This window comes from Trachemys scripta, chromosome 10, assembly GCF_013100865.1.
Source record: "Trachemys scripta elegans isolate TJP31775 chromosome 10, CAS_Tse_1.0, whole genome shotgun sequence".
NCBI lineage: Eukaryota > Metazoa > Chordata > Testudines > Emydidae > Trachemys > Trachemys scripta.
In genome coordinates, this window is record NC_048307.1 from 51,694,609 (window position 1) to 51,715,141 (window position 20,533).

Here is a 20,533-nt window from a genome sequence, read left to right on the forward strand (position 1 = left end):
ACAGGCCTTATGTGTTTCTCTCAAGATTGTGCAAGAGAAACAACACAAGCTCTTGGGCATATTACATTCCACAACAGCAGGGAGATTAGCCATGCCAATAAAATATTGCCTGCTGAATCCTGCCAAGTCCATCTGGCATACACTTGTCTCTTTCTCGGTCACCTCCAAGAGAACATAAAGAGGATATTGACTACCTGCAAAGTGATTTGGGCATTTAAACTCTGCACCTGTAGCTGGCTCTTTGGTTGTGCAAGCTGTACAGGAGAAGACAAAACAATGAAGTCCTTTGAAATCTACCCCAGAGAAAAGGACCCCAAAATATTGAATCTTTTCAGCCAAAAGGTCTGTTCATCTAGAAGTCTGTAAATGAAGATAGCTAACTACCAAGTGCTGGTCTCAAAACATGGTTTCTTAAATTGGGACAAATTATCTAATCTTGTTGATATTTCCCAATCTTAAATTACTTATGGCAAAGGTCCAGCTGACGGCACTACAGTCTGTGACTGAATGTGTCTGACTGCGGGGAATGACAGTGGCCACTGCAGTAGTTATGAGGAGATTGGCTTGGTTCCAGTCATCTGATGTTCCTAGAGAGGTCAAGGCAACAATGAAGGACTTCTCATTTGAGGGCAATGACTCTTTCAGCAGTGGGACTGATGAAACCTATGATGTTAAAAGATGCAACCCTTTGCTCCTTGGGCCTCTATGTCCCAACTCCTAAAAGGAAGCAGACACAACAGCAAACATTTTAGGCAATGCATCTTGATGTAATACTATAGTCAACCACCAAGGTCTTCTGGGCCACTGAGGAGAGTCAGAAATTTCAGCAGAGGTGACCTTTTGCTGCCTCCTAAGCTGCCCCACCGTTCAGGGCTTTGCATAGGCAGCAGATTTGATGCAAATTTTGGAAGCCTGCTTGGACTACCACAAGATCTTTTCTATAACTTCTGGGGGAATTCTGTGCCACTGCACAATGCAAAATTTGTGCAGAAATTAATGTTGTGTGCACAGAATTTCCTTCCCGTCCCCCCTCAGCAATGGGCGGAAGAGCTGCTGGCTGCCTCTAGGGGCTGCTGGACCCAGCAGAGCCCAGCTTTCGAATAGAAGACACTGTCGTGGGGAAGGAGCTGGAGGGTTCCTGGCAGCTGGAGTTCTCAGCACATCCTGGAGGAAGGAGACAGCATGCAGGAAACTGGGTTGTTGTAGGGGTTTCTTTATTTCTCTATTCCTGGGAGAATTTTTGTGCATGTCTGTATTGTTACAGACATACCTGCTGATAGGTATTTTGAAGTAAATTACCAAAATAATTGAAACTGTCTTGATTATATAGTGTTGTTTTGACAAATAAAACATGCAAATGTGTGTAAAATTTTGAAATATTGGGCACAGAATTTTTAATTTTTGGCACAGAATTCCCCCCAGAAGTATTCTATTCTACACCACTTCTTTCCCTCCCTCTCTAAAAATTTTTTTTTGGTGTCCCTTTTTATTTTCAAGTTTTGGCTGGAATTACTTGAGTTTGTGTTTCCTCAGGATCATGAGCAAGGATATCCTATTCCAACCTTTTCCCTGTCCCTTTTCAGGGACACTTCTCACAAGATTCTGAAGAATAGTGACAATAACTTCAGTAGTGACTTCATTAGAGCCTATGGACTGGTTTGCAGCTCTCCACCTGCAAGATGCTTGTTTTCATGTCTCCATATATCTGGATTACAGGAAATAGTTGAGATTCCTGATAGGATGGGCTTTCTATAACTTCAAGGGTTTTCATGAGGTGTCTGTCGGTAGTGGCAGCTCATCCAAGGAGATGAGGAATCCAGGTATATTCTTACATAGACTACTGGCTAATTTGAGGAAGATCACCACAACAGGTGACCAGTTCAGTACACACACACTCCTGAAACTCTCTGCCTCACAAGGTCTGAAAGTCAGTAGAGAGAAATCCATGCATATTCCATTTCAGCATAGATTTCATAGTGTTAACAAGGACTTACCTTCCACTGCAAAGATTTCTGACAATGTTTGACCCTATCAATCAATTTTGAGACCAGCAAAGAACACTAGTGAGGACATGTCCTAGACTTCTGGGATACATGGCTGTGTGTACTTATGACACATAGCATGCCAGCCTTCACCTTGGATCCAGGTAAGGGCAGTCAAAATCAGTGTAGTTACCCAGTAGATATTGCGTGGACATGATGGTCAAGGACCACAAGAAGTGGTGGACAGAACCACTTCTGGTGTGCAACAAAGCTTCCTTTTCCACATCTCTGCTTACAAAGATATTGGTAACCGATGCCTCCACTCAGGGTCAACTGAAATCTGGATCAACTGAAAATTCAGGGTCTGTGGTCCCCTCAGGAAGCCTGTTTGCACATAAATCTTGTTGTGCTTATAGCCATCCATCTCTTATACAGTGCTTTCCTGTCTCTCCTTTAGGGATCATCAATTCAGGTATTGACAGACAACCCCACAATAATGCAGGTACATCAAGAGAAAGGAAGAGTGCAAGATTATTCCCACTTTGTCAGGTGGCCATGTCTGTAGAAGTGGTATATCCTACGTCAGATCTTGCCAGTAGCTCTATAGCTTCTCAGTTTTCAGCACACCTTGGCAGACCAGCTTAGCAGGGGCTTCTGTGGAAACCACAAGTCGTCCCTCAAAGACTCAAGCATACAGAGGATTTTCTGAAAATACAGATTCCCAGAGGTGGATTTGTAGTTAGTTGCAAACAAGTGTCAGACATTTAACATAAGCCCAGACTGTTTGCTCATCCCTTGGGCACTGGGATTGATATATGCCTTTCTTCTGATCTCCATGATTTATAGGGTCCTGAGGAAACTGAGGCAAGACACAGGGTGAATGACCATGATGACCCCAGAGTGGGCCAGGTAATTCTGGAACTTAGATCTGGTGAACCTGTCAACACAGCTACCGATCTCCTTCCCGTTCTCCCGAATTAGTCTCCCAGGACAATGGTCAAATCCTCCATATGGATCCAACCCAACATCTTCACACCTGACAGCCTGGATGCTGGCTGGGTGACCTCCACTGAAAGAGCCTGTTCAGAACATTCTACTCCAGAGCAGGAAAAATTCATGAAGATGGTTTTGCAAAGCTGATAGCACCAGTTTATTCAGTGCTGGACTATTTGCTAGCCCTAATGCAATATGCTCAATAGGAGTCCATCAACTAGGAGAGATTCAGGCTGTTATGCCTGGTTTTCTAGTGAAAGTGTTTCACAATATCAGAGTTATCCTTAGACCTCATCCTAAATTCCTGCCTAAGGTGGTCTCAGAATTCCATACAAATCAGTTCATTCACCTGCCAATTTTCTTTCCTAAGCCTTTTGCTAACCGGTTGAAGGAAAGCTTCACACATTAGATGTAGTGAGAACATTGTCATTTTATTTTGATAGGATATAATTGTCCAGAAATACATCTAGGCTATTCCTGACTTTCACTGACAGGATTGGGGTTAATTTATATCAATACAGAGTTTATTCAAATGGGTCTAACTGAATAAGCACCTATGAGTTAGCTAGGAAAGATCATCCTAGCCACAGTGGAATTAGGCAGATGCTTCTGCCTATTTTGGGGAACATTTCATTTAACATATCTAGAGCAACTATGTGAAACTATCCACGTTTGCCACTCACTGTTCCCTAGTGTGTGCTTCCAGATTGGGTGCAGATTTTGGTAGTGCTGTCCTGCAATCATCATTCAAGTAGGGCTCCTTATATGCCCCTTCAAAGAAAACAGGAATGTATTTTCCCACTTGACAGGACAGAGGTCCACGCACATCCTCCATGAATTTGAACAACAGATAATGTATATCCTTCTAAGAGTCCCAAAGCTGAAGGGAAAAGAGTAAAGTTTTTCTGGTCCAATGTCACCTCAGACATGTGCATTCTAACTATCAAAAAGCATCATGAGTTTGGGAACATCTGCCTCAGATCTACGTAGCAGTGGCAGTCAAAGTCTACCCTACCTATACGGAAGGGGACATGTTTGTCAAAGACCCATTCAAAAAGCAATGAGCCCAGGGGACGTCATGAGCCAATACAAAAAGTATCTAGGCTGGCTTTGCTTTAGCTTGATTCTCCAAAACTTTGGCAATCTGTATGTCAGAACTTGGCAGACATAGTTCAAAACAATGCATAGTAGCTATCCCATTTTAATGGCGAAAAACTGTTTGGAGAATTTTTGGATCAGGCAAGACATGACCTCCATGGTTTTACAGAGTCTTCTATTTATCTTCCTTTCCTCCCCACCAGGAGGCCCTGGTGTACAGGTTGTAGAAGTCTTATCCATGCTAACATTCCTAGCAAAAGATTAAAGTCAGTGGCGTCCTCCAAGCCATCCAGGATCCATTGTGGTGTGTCACTAATATGTTTATACACTGCTAAGCAGGGGGAAGATGTAGGAATGGGAAAGAGCAGGCATTTCCGTGCTCAGTTCTTCTGATTTTTAGGTCCAATGGTCACTGTAATGGTAGAGAGTCAGAGGAGAGTGAAGAGTGGCCTCTTACAAAATTTGATTGACAAATTTGACACAAGCTTTCTGGGAAGGGGCACAGTGTTGAAGCCTTGATCAGTCTGGGAAACATTGTCCAGAACGGAGAAACTATTCTGATCAGTTTTTTTAAACTCTACTGCAGTGAAACTGGCCCAGTTAAGGTTTAGGTTCAGGGAGCAACTATGAATTTGTTCACTCTTAATTCACACCAATACTCCACTTCATACTCCTGGTATCAGGTTTAAGAAGCTGCCTCAGAAGGCAGCAGCCAACAAGAACTGGGTGCTGTCACCTTTATTCCCTCAAAGTAAACCATTTATCAGTAGGCTCCTGTGTGCCTTTGGCAAGGGACAGTGTGTTGTAAGGGGAGTGTCCTTGACTTTGGAATTTACTCCTCTTAGGCTTTATCAGGACTGTAGTGAAGTTAACTGTCACGTAGCAAATCTTTGCTATTTATTTTGGCTTGTCTAAGTTACTGTGCTGGACAGGGAGGATTTTGGGTTTTGCAGCCTGTCTTTTTATGTTGACATTGAGTCAGCCTGAATTTTGCTTTAATGATGGAACTATTCATGCACTATATTGTGTGAGATTGAAATAACAAAACTCTTTGAATCATCTTGCCGTGTGAATCTGTAGCCTTAAGGAAATTTTCTTGAAACCACACAATGTTCAGTCGACTATCCTGGTTAAATCCTAACTAGCAAGGTCTGTCTATGTCCACGATTAAAATATTTGCTGTGTTCCTAGTTACTTAAACTGGTTGGTTAATGATTTTACAGTGGAAATCCTTTTTTATTATTTAGCTGTAACTGAAGTAGCTGAAGGGATTTTTCTCACGCAAGTCCAAAAGGTGAAAGTTAAAAGCATGTAAAAATGGGCCAAAGAAGGGGTTTATAAAGGTAATTTTTTGCATCATAACTATAACATTTTTTACTGGTACTTGTTAAAATAATTTTTTTCTTGGAGCACAGATTTCACTCAACATTGTCAAAGTACTTTGACAAACATTGTCTTAATAGCCCTATAATTTAGATTACATATAAACTACAACCCAGACATTTGCTAAAGGCCATACAGCAAATATATAGCATGTTTGGCAACAGAACCCAGAAGTTCTAACCTTCAATTTCCTGGTCTACTTACTGTTTCATCCAATGCCTGTAGCCACTTCTCACAGAAGATGTCAACATCTTGTAGAATCCTTGAAATATGGTGTTGTCCAGCCAATATTAAACAAAATATGCTTTTTATTGAACTTCTTTCACCTGGTCTCAGAGCTTGCTTTCTTGGGTAAGTTCATCAAGAAGACAGCAACAAGCCGCATCTTACCTCTACTGGTATTCTGGTCCTCACCCAATAGGTTTAAGGCCTGGCTAGGGTACAGAATCTGCACCAGTCACACTAGTAGATGACTTCATAACCATGGAAAATGGTAAAACATCAGTATTGGATCTGTCTGCTGCTATAAGACTGTTTGCTGTCTCTTGTGGGAATTGACAAATTGTCCTATAATAGTTTCATTCTTTCTTCCTAGAGTCATGATAGGAGAGCAGCTGATTGCCAAGACGTTTCACCTATGTTTCAAATTGATTCCCCACCCCGTTACCTCACAAAATTAAACATCTATAAAAAGATAACCTGGGGACATGAGAAGCTGTAGACTCAAATGTCAGTATTCAGATGACATAGCTGTGTAGTTTTCACCTCTGAGACAGACAGTGTAGTTGACCAACTTCTCTAGTGTCTGGATGAATAACAGAGTTGACCATGTCTTTATATGAAAATCTTTTGATAGAGTTAGGTCCATGTTTGCTGCCTCATGGGAGGGTGTCCATACCATAGCTATTAGAGAGGGTTGCAATCTCAAAGTTGCTTGAATTCAGCCTTACACCAGCCTGATCAGATTGTAGCAGTGGCCAAGAATGGCCTTTATACCATCCCAAATGTCAAGAAAATTCTGCCTGCTCCTTATGATCAAAGGACTGGCTGTTGATGGCTCTGACACTTGAGGCTGGACTACTGCAGTGCTTTCTACTTAGGACTCACAGTAGCAGCCTCACAGATGCTGCAACTAGTACCAAATTCAGAGACCATCCCTTACATGGAAATGGTAGCAAACACACACTGCTACGTTGGTTTTTCCATTGAGTTTCATACCCAAAAGAAGTTTCTGTTACTCATAATAATTTCAATAGGATGGATATACACCTCTACCCTGATATAACGTGACCCGATGTAACATGAATTCGGATATAACGCGGTAAAGCAGCGGCTCCAGGGGGGCAGGACTGCACACTCCGGCGGATCAAAGCAAGTTCGATATAATGCGGTTTCACCTATAACGCAGTAAGATTTTTTTTGGCTCCCGAGGACAGCGTTGTATCGGGGTAGAGGTGTACTTAAGACCACTTCTCTGCATCACTCGAAGAATATTGTGAACAATGACTGTGCTGCAACTGAGTTTATCCAGACAAGGTTCATTGGGGCTGAAAATGAGGCTGTTGGGAGAGATCTTTCAGCAGAGATTAGGGTGCAATAAAGAAGACTTCTTCAGAGCTCAATGCAACTCCCACCTCTTTTCAGAAACCTTTTTTCAATAAGATATCAGCACAAGAGCAGGAGTAGCCCTATCCTTACAGTTCCTATCACTTTACCTGTCTTAGCTGTTAAGAACATGGCAAATGAAATAGGAATCTTGTGAGGAATGATAAAGGTAATCAGTTACATCAGTGGTTCTCAAACTTTTGTACTGGTGACCCCTTTCACATAGCAAGCCTCTGAATGTGACCCCCCCCTTATAAATTAAAAACACTTTTTTTATATATTTAACACCATTATAATGGGGTGGAGGGTGACAGTTCGCAACCCCACATGTAATACCTTGCGACCCTCTGGGGGGTCCCAACCCCCAGGTTGAGAACCCTTGAGTTACATAAATTACATAAACAGAAAACAGTCCTTGTAGCTAGTAAGCACCTTGTAATTGCTGGCATAGAGTACCTTTCTTCCATGTAATTCATCTGTCTAGAAAAAAATGTAAACCTAAATCTGGACTTAAATTACCACTGGACACTAACACCTGATGCAATTCAAAATACTGTATTAATGTACTCCGTGAATTCATAATATTGTTAAATTTAGGGCTGTCAATTAATCGCAGTTAACTCATGCAATTAACTCAAATAATTGTGATTTTAAAAATTAATCATGTTTTTAATCGCATTGTTAAGTAATAGAATACTAATTGAAATTTATTAAATATTTCAGATGTTTTTCTACTTTTTCATATATTGTATTCTGTGTTGTAATTGAAATCAAAGTGTATATTTTTATTACAAATATTTGCACTGTAAAAACGATAAACAAGAAATAGTATTTTTCAGTTCACCTCATAAGTACTATAGAGCAATCTATCGTGAAAGTGCAACTTACAAATGTAGATTTTGTTTGTTTGTTTGTTACACAACTGCACTCAAAAACAAGATGATGTAAAACTTCAGAGCCTACAAGTTCACTCAGTCCTACTTTTTGTTCAGCCAGTCGCTAAGACAAACAAGTTGGTTTACATTTACAGGTGATTATGCTGCCCTCTTCTTATTTACAATGTCACCAGAAAGTGAGAACAGGCATTTGCATGGCACTTTTGTGGCTGGCATTGCAAGGTATTTACATGCCAGATATGCTAAATATTCGTCTGCCACTTCATGCTTCAGCCACCATTCCAGAGGACATGCTTCCATGCTGATGATGCTCGTTAAAAAAATAATGCATGCATTAAAATTGGGGGAGAATTGTATGTCTCCTGCTCTGTTTTACCTGCGTTCTGCCCTATATTTCATGTTATAGCAGTCTCGGATGATGACCCAGCACATGTTTATTTTAAGAACACTTTCACTGCAGATTTGACAAAAGCAAAGAAGGTACCAGTGTGAGATTTCTAAAGATAGCTACAGCACTTGACCCATCGTTTAAGAATCTGAAGTGCCTTCCAAAATCTGAGAGAGATGAGGTCTGGAGCATGCTTTCAGAAGTCTTAAAAGAGCAACACTTGGATGTGGAAACTACAGAACCTGAACCATCAAAAAAGAAACTCAATATTCTGTTTGTGGCATCTGACTCAGATAATGAAAATGAACATGCACAGTCCTCACTGCTTTGGATAGTTATCGAGCAGAACCTGTCATCAGCATGGATGCATGTGCCCTGGAATGGTGGTTGAAGCATGAAGGGACATATGAATTTTTAGCGCATCTGGCACATAAATATATTGCTATGCCAGTTACTAAGGTGCCATGAGAACACCAGTTCTCACTTTCAGGTGACATTGTAAACCAGAAGTGGGCAGCATTATCTCCTGTAAATGTAAACAAACTTGTTTGAACGAAGTAGGACTGAGTGGACTTGCAGGCTCTACAATTTTACTTAGTTTTATTTTTGAATGCATTTTTTGTGCATAATTCTACATTTGTAAATTCAACTTTCATGATAAAGAGATTGCACTACAGTACTTGTATTAATCAGGTGAATTGAAAAATACTGTTTCTTTTTTTTTTTTTACAGTGCAAATACTTGTAATCAAAAATAAATATAAAGGGAGCACCGTAGACTTTGTATTCTGTGTTGTAATTGAAATCAATATATTTGAAAATGTAGAAAACATCCAAAATATTTAAATAAATGGTATTCTATTATTGTTTAACAGTGCAATTAATCACAATTTTTTTCATTTGTGCAATTAATTGTGACAAATTTCTTTAATCGCTTGACAGCCCTAATTAAATGCTTGTCACCTTGTTGGGCCCTGGTCAAAATTTGGCACAAGTGAGTATAAATTAGTTACCATTCAAAGTCTCTATTGAATTGTCTATGGTTAATGACTTGGTTTCTGAGTCTATTTTGTGTAATGTAGATGATAGTTTTTGTGAGATGGACAACACTCATTACAGCAAATCTCATAAGGAAAACTGAGAACTTAAGCGGCGCAGACCAAACCACTTTCTTTTAAGAGGTGGCCCCATCAGCACAAGGTCAGATACGTTGTACTGAGCCTGTTCTGCAGAACACTGTGTGAACCTTTGTGGGAACCCTAAAAGAAATCCCAGTCTGAAGCATATTTATTACTCCTTTGAAGTGACACACATTTTACAAGAATAGCAGTGTTTCTTCCTTTCATATTAGACTTCATGGTTAATTTGAAGTAACAGATCATCAGACCTAAAAACATTTTGAGGAAACTGGAGCCCTGGGTCAGCTGTCTTTCTAGGGTACATCTACACTGCAAAGGCCCCCGTCTCCCAAAAACAGAACAAACAAACAACCCCCCTGGCAGCAAGTCTCAGAGCCTGGATCAACTGACTTGGGCTTGAGGGGCTTGTGCTACAGGGCTCAAAATAGTTCCTGCTTTGGCTGAAGGCTGGCCTCTGAAATCCTGTGAGGGGTGTATCTCTTGATCCATCTTTCCTGTTCTCAAAGTTCAAAGGAATGTGGGGGATTGAAAATAGGAGATACAAAACTGTTAATAATGAGGCCTGAAATGCTCTTAGCCCCTCAAAAATTCCCATGTACTTTACTGCCTTTGCATTGCTTGGGTTGTCAAATCTGTGGTCCAATCTGGGCATACTCCCAGATTGTCAGGGTCTGCTCCTGCCTTTCATTTATGGGATTGATGAAAATAAAGAGACCCTGTGCTAAGATTGGCATTCTTTTCCTTCATCAAGTGATGCCATTGTAGTATCCTCTAGTTTATCCTTAGGATGAGTTTTTATTTGAGGAGATAACGCTTTTAGCTTTCTAGCTCACTTCTAATTGCCAAACATTTATAATTGCCCAGAGCATACAGTACTTGATATCCTGGAGGAAACAGCTTTCAGGGGAGAACAGTGACTGACTGTTCTTTGCCTGGGCACTACTCCACATCTTATTACTGAGGTATCAGTTTGGTCCTGGATTTGGCTGTTAAAATCCTGTTTAAATAATGATCATCACACAGGTAGTGTGTGAAAATCCTTTGATCCCTCTTCACTTTGTTAGTTTTTACTTCTCTGTACAAATTTAACAGAACCATAGTAAAGCCAAAGTGCAGGATAAATCATCTAGACCAACTCACATGCCTAAGGAAAACTTTGATCATCTGCTTTATCTTTGGGACTGGTGTCTGGTTGATGACACTGACTCCATCCACCTGTAGTTCACTCACTACTAGTATGCACTGCAGGTACTTTTGTATAATGGTACAGCCAAACATACTCTTGTGTTTAGGACAACTAGGCAGATTTTTCTCCAGTGCAGTCTGCACTGGATGGATTAGGTACTCCTGCTGTGACTCACTGTAGATGTCATCGACTGTGCAATTGACAAATTAGTACAAACGTCTATGAGCCACTAGAATGTGACCAAAACACTATGCAAATTGAAATGTTTGTACAGTGGAGAATAGCTGTGAGCTTCTGGAAGATAGTTTAAAATTTAAACTCTGAATGCACCAGATGGTAACCCTCACTAGGATCTAGGGCTGTCCTCTGCCTGGTCTACTCAAGGTGCTTAGTCAGTTTGTTGACATGTTCTGAAATGTAATGCAAAAGCATGTCATATCATATCTCTCATGGATATTAAAATAACTGGATTGAGCCACTTACTTCTTGAATACTCTTGCATATCATGACCCTTGAGTCCATTACAGATCATTGCTTCAACCTCTTCTGTGAGTGCTGGTGCCATTAGTTTAGGGATTTTGTTTGGATACTGGTTTGTAGAAGTTGAGCCTTTCATGGGAAGCGTGTGCTATTGATATCAACAATATATTTCGGCCTTCCTGTGACTGCTGATGTGTTGGATGAGAGAACAGCAATCTAATAAGGACTCATTTGTATTTTCCTATTGAAATCTTTCTAGAATCTTATTATTTTATAGGGAATATAGTAGACCTGCTTTGTGGTGCACACTTTTATCTGAAGATTGTTAATGCTCTGCTGTTAGCATTTTGGTAAGAAGATAATCTAAGTGGAGCTGAGCCTTCTTTCAAATACATTTGGATTCAGACAGTTTTGCATTCACGTGTTCACAAATTCAAGAACCTGTTTTCGCTCATCAAGCTCTCTAATTTCATTTAGCCTGTCCATTAAAGATGTGCAATTACGCTATGTGTGAAATAGCAATGGCTGTTGTTTAGAGGAGCAATAAACAAGTGGTAAAAATGTTACATTATCTAATATGAAATTTACTCTTTTTTAGTTCTGCTGTGCTGAAGAGGGAAATTAGATAGTGAGGAAACCTCTAGAGCAGGGGTCGGCAACCTTTCAGAAGTGGTGTGCCGAGTCTTCATTTATTCACTCTAATTTAAGGTTTCGCGTGCCAGTAATACATTTCAGCGTTTTTAGATGGTCTCTTTCTAAAGTCTGTAATATATAACTAAACTATTGTTGTATGTAAAGTAAATAAGGTTTTTAAAATATTTAAGAAGCTTCGTTTAAAATTAAATTAAAATGCAGAGCCCCCCCGGACCGGTGGCCAGGACCTGGGCAGTGTGAGTGCCACTGAAAATCAGCTCGTGTGCCGCCTTCGGCACATGTGCCATAGGTTGCCTACCCCAGCTCTAGAGTTACAAACAAAAAGCACCATGTTACTATATTTACATTAAGACTCCTCCCCCCAAAAAGACCCAAATGCAATCCTGATGGAAACTCTGGCAAGGGTGTGTGTGTGTGTGTGTGAGAGAGAGAGAGAGAGAGAGAGAGAGAGAGAAGGCTGGAACACATGTAGCAGAGCATGAACCTTTCATGGCAGTAATTATTATAGTATTTTTTGAGAATCTACAACAAAAGCAGTAAAATAAAAAGGGACTGAGTGGGACAGTATATATTTTCTCTGACCTAGCTGCCATCAATGCGGACTCACAGGTAATTCCTCCTCTGCTTGTCAGGCAGGTGGTAGCCAGTGGGTGTGTTTAGTACTCTTTCGGGTGATAAACTTATCTCTGAGCTCCAGGTCGCTTCCTGCATTTGAAAAGATGCGTCCAGAACAAATGTGACTGAATATTTGTAGATGCTTGGGTTGTTTGCTATTTGTTCCTTTTGACAAGAGTCCTTTGAGACAGTTATATATGTCTTTTGTAGCCCCAAACAGGTATTTTCCTGCCTTTAGGGAGTTAGTGTGCAAGCTTTCATGCACACAAAAGGTGTGTGGGGGGAAGGCACAGAATTACATGTATTTATTTGAATATTTACTGGATTCATCCCTCTAAATAAAATTAATGTGCCCATCTAATACCCTGGAGGTTCTACTGACAAAATAAAAAATAGCCTTATTCTATGGATTGTATGTACACACTACTGCTTATATCAGTATAAGTTATATGTCGCACAGGGGTGTGAGTAAGCCATCCCCATCAGCAATGTAAGTTACATCCACCTAATTGCTGGTGTGGACAGTGCTATGTTGGCGGGAGAGCTTCTCCCACCAACATAGCTATTGCTGCCTGCAGGGGTTGGAATAATTAAGTCAACGGGAATGCTCTTCTCTCATCGGCTTAGAGCATCTGCACTTGCATTGCTGCAGTGGCACAGCTAGTAGAACTGTAAGCTCTGCAGTGTAGCCATAGCCTAAGTCTGCAAATATGATGAAAGGGCTCTTGGCTGACCCTTACTAATGCATTCAGAGCCATTTTGAAAACATCATTTTTGCAATGGTGCCCAGATTCCCACTCTGAAAGGGGACTGTTACTTGTAGTGGGACTTCTCATAATAGTAAAGTTTAAGCACATGTATGTTTGCAGGATCGGACCCTTTGTTGTGGCATAGACTATTAGGGATGTCCTCAAGTCTGTTTCTTCGTTCACTGTAGTAGTGGATGTTGCCACTACTACCCTGTTTATTGAGACTATTTGATTTCAAGAATATTAAAGGTTTAAAGAATTGGGAAGTTTTGTGTTTTGGGGAAAATGAATACAATTGTCATTAATAGTGTGTGCTTCTATATATTGGATTATGATAATATAAAAACTTCTTGTGCACTAAATGTTTTCATTTTCATTCTTTATCCCCAAGCTATACATTTTCAGAGGCAGAATGGTTTTGTGAATGTAGCACAGAGTTTGTGTATGATCCCATGCAATTCATAGAACCTCACTTTGCATCAGTTTTTGTTTATGTAAAATGGGGACATATTTGTCTTAGAGGGGGATAATAAATTTGACTCTACAGTATCTGGATTAAATTTGTTTTAGGAGTGAAGAATAACTTGAGCTACAATGGAGATTCCGGCATTTAATTTTTTGTGCAGATTTCTACCATAATGCCTTTTTGTTAGGGAGTTATTGATGTGTATTTTCAAATGAGGATTAAAATTAGTCTGCAGAATTTCTTTATATGTTTTTGCATTGCAATTGGAACTCTGACAGCTATTTAGGGAGCTAAACTTGGGTAGAGGTGCCTAAATTTAGGCACAAACAAATGGAAATCCCTAGCCTCTTATTTATATATATATGTGTGTGTGTGTGTGTGTGTATATATAATATATAAAAATGGGTTTGTTTTAATTGGAGGAACAGGTAATAAGGATGGTTTTGCCTATGCCTATAAATCTTTTTTGCATTTCTAGGACTAATGGCAGAAGAATAAACAAAGATGGCAGCTATGGTGCCACCAGTGAAGCTGAAATGGCTTGAACATCTAAACAGTTCCTGGATCACAGAAGACAGTGAATCTATTGCCACTAGGGAAGGAGTTTCTGTCCTGTATTCTAAATTAGTCAGCAATAAGGAAGTAGTGCCCTTGCCCCAACAGGTTCTGTGCCTCAAAGGACCTCAGTTACCAGATTTTGAACGTGAATCCTTATCCAGTGATGAACAGGACCACTACTTGGATGCCCTACTTAGCAGCCAGCTGGCACTGGCTAAGATGGTGTGTTCAGATTCTCCATTTGCTGGAGCACTTCGAAAACGTCTGCTTGTGTTGCAGCGTGTCTTTTATGCACTTTCTAATAAATATCATGATAAAGGCAAGGTGAAACAGCAACAGCATTCTCCAGAAAGCAGTTCTGGATCAACAGATGTCCATTCTATCAGCGAGCGTCCCAGGTCAAGTACAGATGCTCTAATAGAAATGGGAGTCCGGACTGGACTAAGCTTGCTATTTGCACTACTAAGACAAAGTTGGATGATGCCTGCTTCAGGACCTGGCCTAAGTCTTTGCAATGATGTCATTCATACTGCAATAGAAGTTGTGAGCTCTTTGCCACCCTTATCTCTAGCAAATGAAAGTAAGATTCCACCAATGGGACTTGACTGTTTATCACAAGTAACGACATTTCTTAAAGGAGTAACTATTCCTAACTCTGGGGCAGATACTTTAGGTCGTAGGCTAGCATCTGAGTTGCTTCTTGGTTTAGCTGCCCAGCGTGGTTCTCTGAGATACCTTCTTGAATGGATAGAGATGGCTCTAGGAGCGTCAGCAGTAGTAAATGCAATGGAGAAAAACAAAATGCTGCCAAGTCAAGAAGGGATGATCAGTTTTGACTGCTTTATGAATATATTAACGCAGATGCGGAGATCTTTGGTATGTATCTAAGACTTCTATTTGGAACTTGAGTTTTATTTTGGTTAAACCTTTCATTGTCATTAATTAACAACTTTAAATAAATTCTTACTAATTTGAATCTAAACGTATCACTTCAAAAACTAAATGGAATATGTATCCATTTTTAGTAGTAGTATAATTGCTTTGAAGAGGTTAGAAATTGGATAGAGTATATTCATTAACATATTGTTTGAATGTCTTGTTGCCTGCCACCCTCAGCCCCCTAAAAAAGCCAACCAAACAAAAATATCTGACACTTCTGGTGTGATAGTACAGAGTATCAAGAAGGTACTGTAATTATCCACTTGCAAACGCGTTTTATTCCAAAATAAATATAGTAAAAAGTACAAAACTGGGTTTTAAAGTTTGCTTTCTGTTGGACTCACTTAGTGTTCAAAGTTGTGTAATATGCTTGTTCACTGTTGAAATTTGTGTAGCATGTGACATCCCCACCCTCCTAATTAACCCAGACCTCTGCTGCTTGTACCTTTTGGGAGAAACAGCAAAATTTGCAAGCTGTTGTGTAAGTTCTGAACAAGAGTGAAATTGATGAGATTCTTGTAAATTTCATTGTGCTGTTGGCCTTTCCAGAGCGAGGTTCCTTTCCCCACTGGAATATTCTTTAAAGTCTTGAAATCCCAGGGGATTGTGCAATCAAAAACCTATGAGGCCTAAACTTAATATGCACAAACTCAAACGGGGGCAGATTTTTCTCCTAAACTGAAAAACAAAAACCTCTGCCCTGCCCATTTGGTAAGAAACCTAAATTATTAAACCTATTTTGAAAGAGATTAAAGGAATGGGAGAATTTTGTTCTTTTTTGTGTGTGGGGGGGGAGGGAGGGACACAGCATTAAACCAATAAATGTACTGCAGAAAATCACTATTGTATATGCACAATACAGACGCGCTCCCCCCCCCAACTTACGCAATCATTCCGTTCCGGAAAGCCTTGCATAACTCGAATTTTATGTAAGTCGGAAACGTATACCCGTATGTTACGCAAAAATTTCCGCAACTCGAAAATCCTATTTCTGGCTTATGGAACTTTTTCCGTAAGTGCGAATTTACATAAATTGGGTCTTGCATAACCCGGGGAGCGTCTGTAATACAATTGGTCGTATGGGTATTTTACAGTTTGTGTCAGCTCTATGTTGAAAGGAGATGAGCTGACCCAAGGATTTATTAGGGACTAGTGCTTTATTTAGGAGGACTTGCATCAGATTCTGAATCAAACCAGACGCTTTACAATGCTTATTATAGTGCTTGTCTTTCAGACCTTAGTTATGTGCGACAAATGCACCAGTGAAAGACCAGTGTTTGCATAGAAAACCTCTGCTTATATAGAATTGAAGCTGTCTAATGTGTCTAACTTGTTTTTATGATTTAAATATAAAAACATCATTGAAACCATTGGAGGATTTGCATCATACAAAAATAATAGTGTGAGTGATCTGTGGTTTAAGAGAAAAGCATTCACCTTAAAAATGCACACAAACCACTACTTTAAAACAATATTAAGGAAATCAAAACTCAAATTTAAGAATTAACCCACCAGTATTTTTGGAGTGGTTAATTAAAAATTAAAAGTCTTATAAATATATTATATTTCCCATGTTATTGTTTAGTTATTCAAAATTAAAAATTCTTTTGGTTATAGACTGATTTCTAAAAACAAATTTTGTTTTCACTGCACAACTAGAAGAATAAATGCATCAAGAATAGGCTGTATAATGTGCCGTTGCTGTGTGTACTTATCTCTTTCTGACAACATCACCAGTGTTTTTTAAATTGTAGGGATCATCTGCTGATCGAAGTCAGTGGAGGGAACCAACTAGAACACCTGATGGTTTATGCTCTCTCTATGAGGCAGCTTTGTGTTTGTTTGAGGAGGTAAGTCTTTTAACGATCCTTTAGATTAGAGTGAAACAGTGCAAAATACAGTTCACTCATTTGTTTAGCTCAAATTTTTTTTAAAGTGAAATTATTAACTTTGTGGTCCTTCTAAGGATATCCAAGTGTTTTACAAACATTTTATGAATTAAGCTTCACACTTATCCTATGAAATGGGAGGGAGGGGAAACCCCCATTTTACAGAAGGAAGACTGAAGCTAAAATACTTGGCCAAGATCGTAATGCAACAGGTCTGTTGGATGGCTGGGCATACAACCCATATATCTCTTAAAAAGAACAGGAGTACTTGTGGCACCTTAGAGACTAACAAATTTATTTGAGCATAAGCTTTCGTGGGCTAGCTTATGCTCAAATAAATTTGTTAGTCTCTAAGGTGCCACAACTCCTGTTCTTTTTGCGGATACAGACTAACACGGCTGCTACTCTGAAACCAGTCATATATCTCTTGACACCCAGGCCTGCATTTTAACCACCAGATGATTGCTAAAAGTCAGTATTGTGCTTTAGGTAGAAAATTGAATTAATCAGAATGTTGGGAATGTAAGAATACACATGTTGGTTGGCCAATAGGAAAATGCATTGAAAGTTAACTAAAATTCTTGTTTAGTTACCGTGTTAGTGTTTTGTTTTTTATTTTATTGCAATAGGTTTGTCGAATGGCATCAGACTATTCTAGAACATGTGCCAGCCCTGACAGTATACAAACTGGTGATGCTCCCATTGTTTCTGAGACTTGTGAAGTATATGTTTGGGGTAGTAACAGCAGCCACCAGCTGGTAGAAGGAACACAAGAGAAAATACTTCAGCCCAAACTAGCACCAAGTTTTTCTGATGCACAAACTGTGAGTGATTTTTGTAGTGGTATCTAATATACTGTAGTAGTAAACTAAGAAGATGCATATCATGTTTGAAGTTTTTCCAGTTTTTATACTTTAATATATAAGATCTAAAGAGTTTTTGTGATTAGTTTTGATTGTCAGGTCCTAATATTTGAAAAGAGAAAAACATCTGGAAATATATCCTAATTCTTTTTGGGTCTGTGAAGAAACATGATTGTTCTCTACAGTAACACTTATACATGAATCTATTTTTTCCTAAATGACTGTGAACAGGTGTATAAGTAAATCCTCTAGTTCATTATAAAAGCTGTTTGAAAAGATGATGATTTTTTGTGCTTCACTCTTTACCAAAAAAAAAAAAAGCCCCTGAAGACCAAAAGATGTTCCAGCTGTTAATATTTATTTTCCATCAATTACTTTCACACCAATTTTGCTTAGTTTAAAAGTCAAAGCAGGACCTGTCCAACTGCTAGCACAGCAAGCTCGACTAGCTTTTTGAAAATCAGTCTGCAGTATGTTCTTTCTGTTTTCAGTCATGGATTCTGCTGGCACAACTTAGTTAGCACTTTTGTTGCTACATGACACAAAATAGAAAAGTTTGTTCTTTTGCTGCTATGTTAGCTTTGCAGTGTTCATGTAGGTAAAAGCTTGTTTTGGTCACAAGATAAAGATGTGATTATGGTCCAGATTCTTCAGTTAATTCTGTTGAAGTCAATGGGAATTTTTATGTGCCAAAGGACAGTAGGTTCAAGGCTCTAATAGGGCAGGCTTATGCATCAGGGGAGGGATAGCTCAGTGGTTTGAGCATTGGCCTGCTAAACCCAGGGTTATGAGTTCAATCCTTGAGGGGGCCATTTAGGGAACTGGGATAAAAATCTGTCTGGGGATTGGTCCTGCTTTGAGCAGCGGGTTGGACTAGATGACCTCCTGAGGTCTCTTCCAACTCTAATATTCTATGATTCTGTGATTAGCATAACTACATTTCTAGCAAATATAATATACAAAAGCATAATGTACATTCTGTGTGTCGTTATTTAAATAATATAGTAAATACCCACACAACATATTTTGGGTACTGCTTGGTTTGTGTGGAGAAATTCCTTCTTGTGCTCTCCAAGTAATCTTCTTGTGCCCAGGAACATTTAATCCTTGGTCTTATTTCCCGTAAATACATATTTCTTCTGTGTTTTGTGTATTGTTAATAGAACTACACATTTTAATGTTCAGTGAATTCATAATAGTGTATAGAAAGGACAATTTATCATCAGTTACAGTGAAGCATAACCTACTGTAAGTCTGTTCCATTAAGCTGTTTCTTTGTTTTTTTAACCCTGGAAGCAGGGTTGGGATGGCCGAGGTGGCAAAGAAACCCCATTTGAAAGAAATCTCATGTCCATTCATGAATCTGACAGAGCTAAAGGAGGCCCAAATCACCCTCGCAAAATTTATGCAAGAGAAAGTCCCTAGTACCTTTGTGATATTTTATTATTCCTGCTTGATTTAGTTATGTGTCTTTAAGGTGAGAATTACAACTTAAACTATGTGAGTGAAGAGGTGCAAATTACTAGGTAAAATAGCTTTATTGGGGTGTATTTATATTATCCATGTAGCAAGAATATAGCTTTATTTTGGAATTTAAGAATGCTTTTAATTTAAGATTTACATAAGATAAACTTAACCTGCATTCCCATAGCTTGTTCAAGTCCAGACGACCCTTAATTTTTAGTTTGCATTATTACAAAAGGTATCCATGAAGGAATACAGCATTCTGTTAAAAGTACAAACTTTAAGCTTTGCACGGTTTATTTATCTAATGTATTTCCTTTTGTAACATTTTTATCTTTTTTGCTTATAGATTGAAGCCGGACAATATTGTACTTTTGTCATTTCCACTGATGGTTCTGTCAGAGCCTGTGGTAAAGGCAGCTATGGGAGGCTAGGACTTGGTGACTCCAATAACCAGTCCACACTGAAAAAATTGACTTTTGAGCCTCACAGGTCTATTAAAAAAGTATCATCTTCTAAAGGATCTGATGGTCACACTTTAGCATTTACCACAGAGGGGGAAGTCTTCAGCTGGGGTGATGGTGACTATGGAAAACTGGGACATGGAAATAGCTCAACACAGAAATATCCCAAACTTATTCAGGGTCCTTTACAAGGAAAGGTATGTTTTATGTAATGGAACGTCTTTTTGTTTTCATGCCTTTTTAATTCAATGCTGTTACTTCCATAAGGCTTCAAATATTTCAATTTGTATTTAAGATTACTCTTTTGGGGAAGCTGGAAGGGTGGAAGTTCCCTGTTTCAGCTAAGCACTTAAACATGCATTCAACTTTAGTCATGTGAGTAGTTCCTTTGGTGGTTAGTGGGTTTAACTCATGTGCTTAAGTGCTTTGCTGAACTGGTACCTAATTTCAAAAGATTACTGATCTTTTTAGTTACATGTAATAATTTTAACATAGAATCCTTAACACTCTTGGTGCTTTTCCTTTTCAGAGTTCATTAGTTAATCCTCATAACTCCTAGGTGCAGTAGATTAATACTGTAATTATTCCCATTTTTTCTAATGAAGAGAGAGAGAGGCTGAATGATTTGTCAAGGCCACAGAGGGAGTCAGTTGTAGAGTCAGAAGTAGCACATGGGAGTTTCTTGCTCTCAGTTCTCTCTCAATATTAAATGGCAATATGTAC

At 39.2% G+C, this 20,533-nt stretch overlaps 1 protein-coding gene across 7 annotated transcripts in view; it reads left to right on the forward strand.

The window, feature by feature from the left end:
• Positions 1-20,533, forward strand: part of HERC1 (HECT and RLD domain containing E3 ubiquitin protein ligase family member 1) — a 206,680-nt gene that overhangs the window by 30,261 nt on the left and 155,886 nt on the right. For 6 of the 7 annotated variants that reach the window (XM_034783387.1, XM_034783388.1, XM_034783390.1 and 3 more), the window contains exons 2-5: positions 14,112-15,067; positions 16,885-16,980; positions 17,649-17,843; positions 19,696-20,007. In XM_034783387.1, coding sequence (XP_034639278.1) covers positions 14,138-15,067; positions 16,885-16,980; positions 17,649-17,843; positions 19,696-20,007 — 1,533 coding nt within the window. In that variant the 5' untranslated portion in view covers positions 14,112-14,137. Of the gene's footprint in view, positions 1-14,111; positions 15,068-16,884; positions 16,981-17,648; positions 17,844-19,695; positions 20,008-20,533 lie in introns of those variants that run through there. The other variant, XM_034783393.1, reaches the window with a different exon arrangement.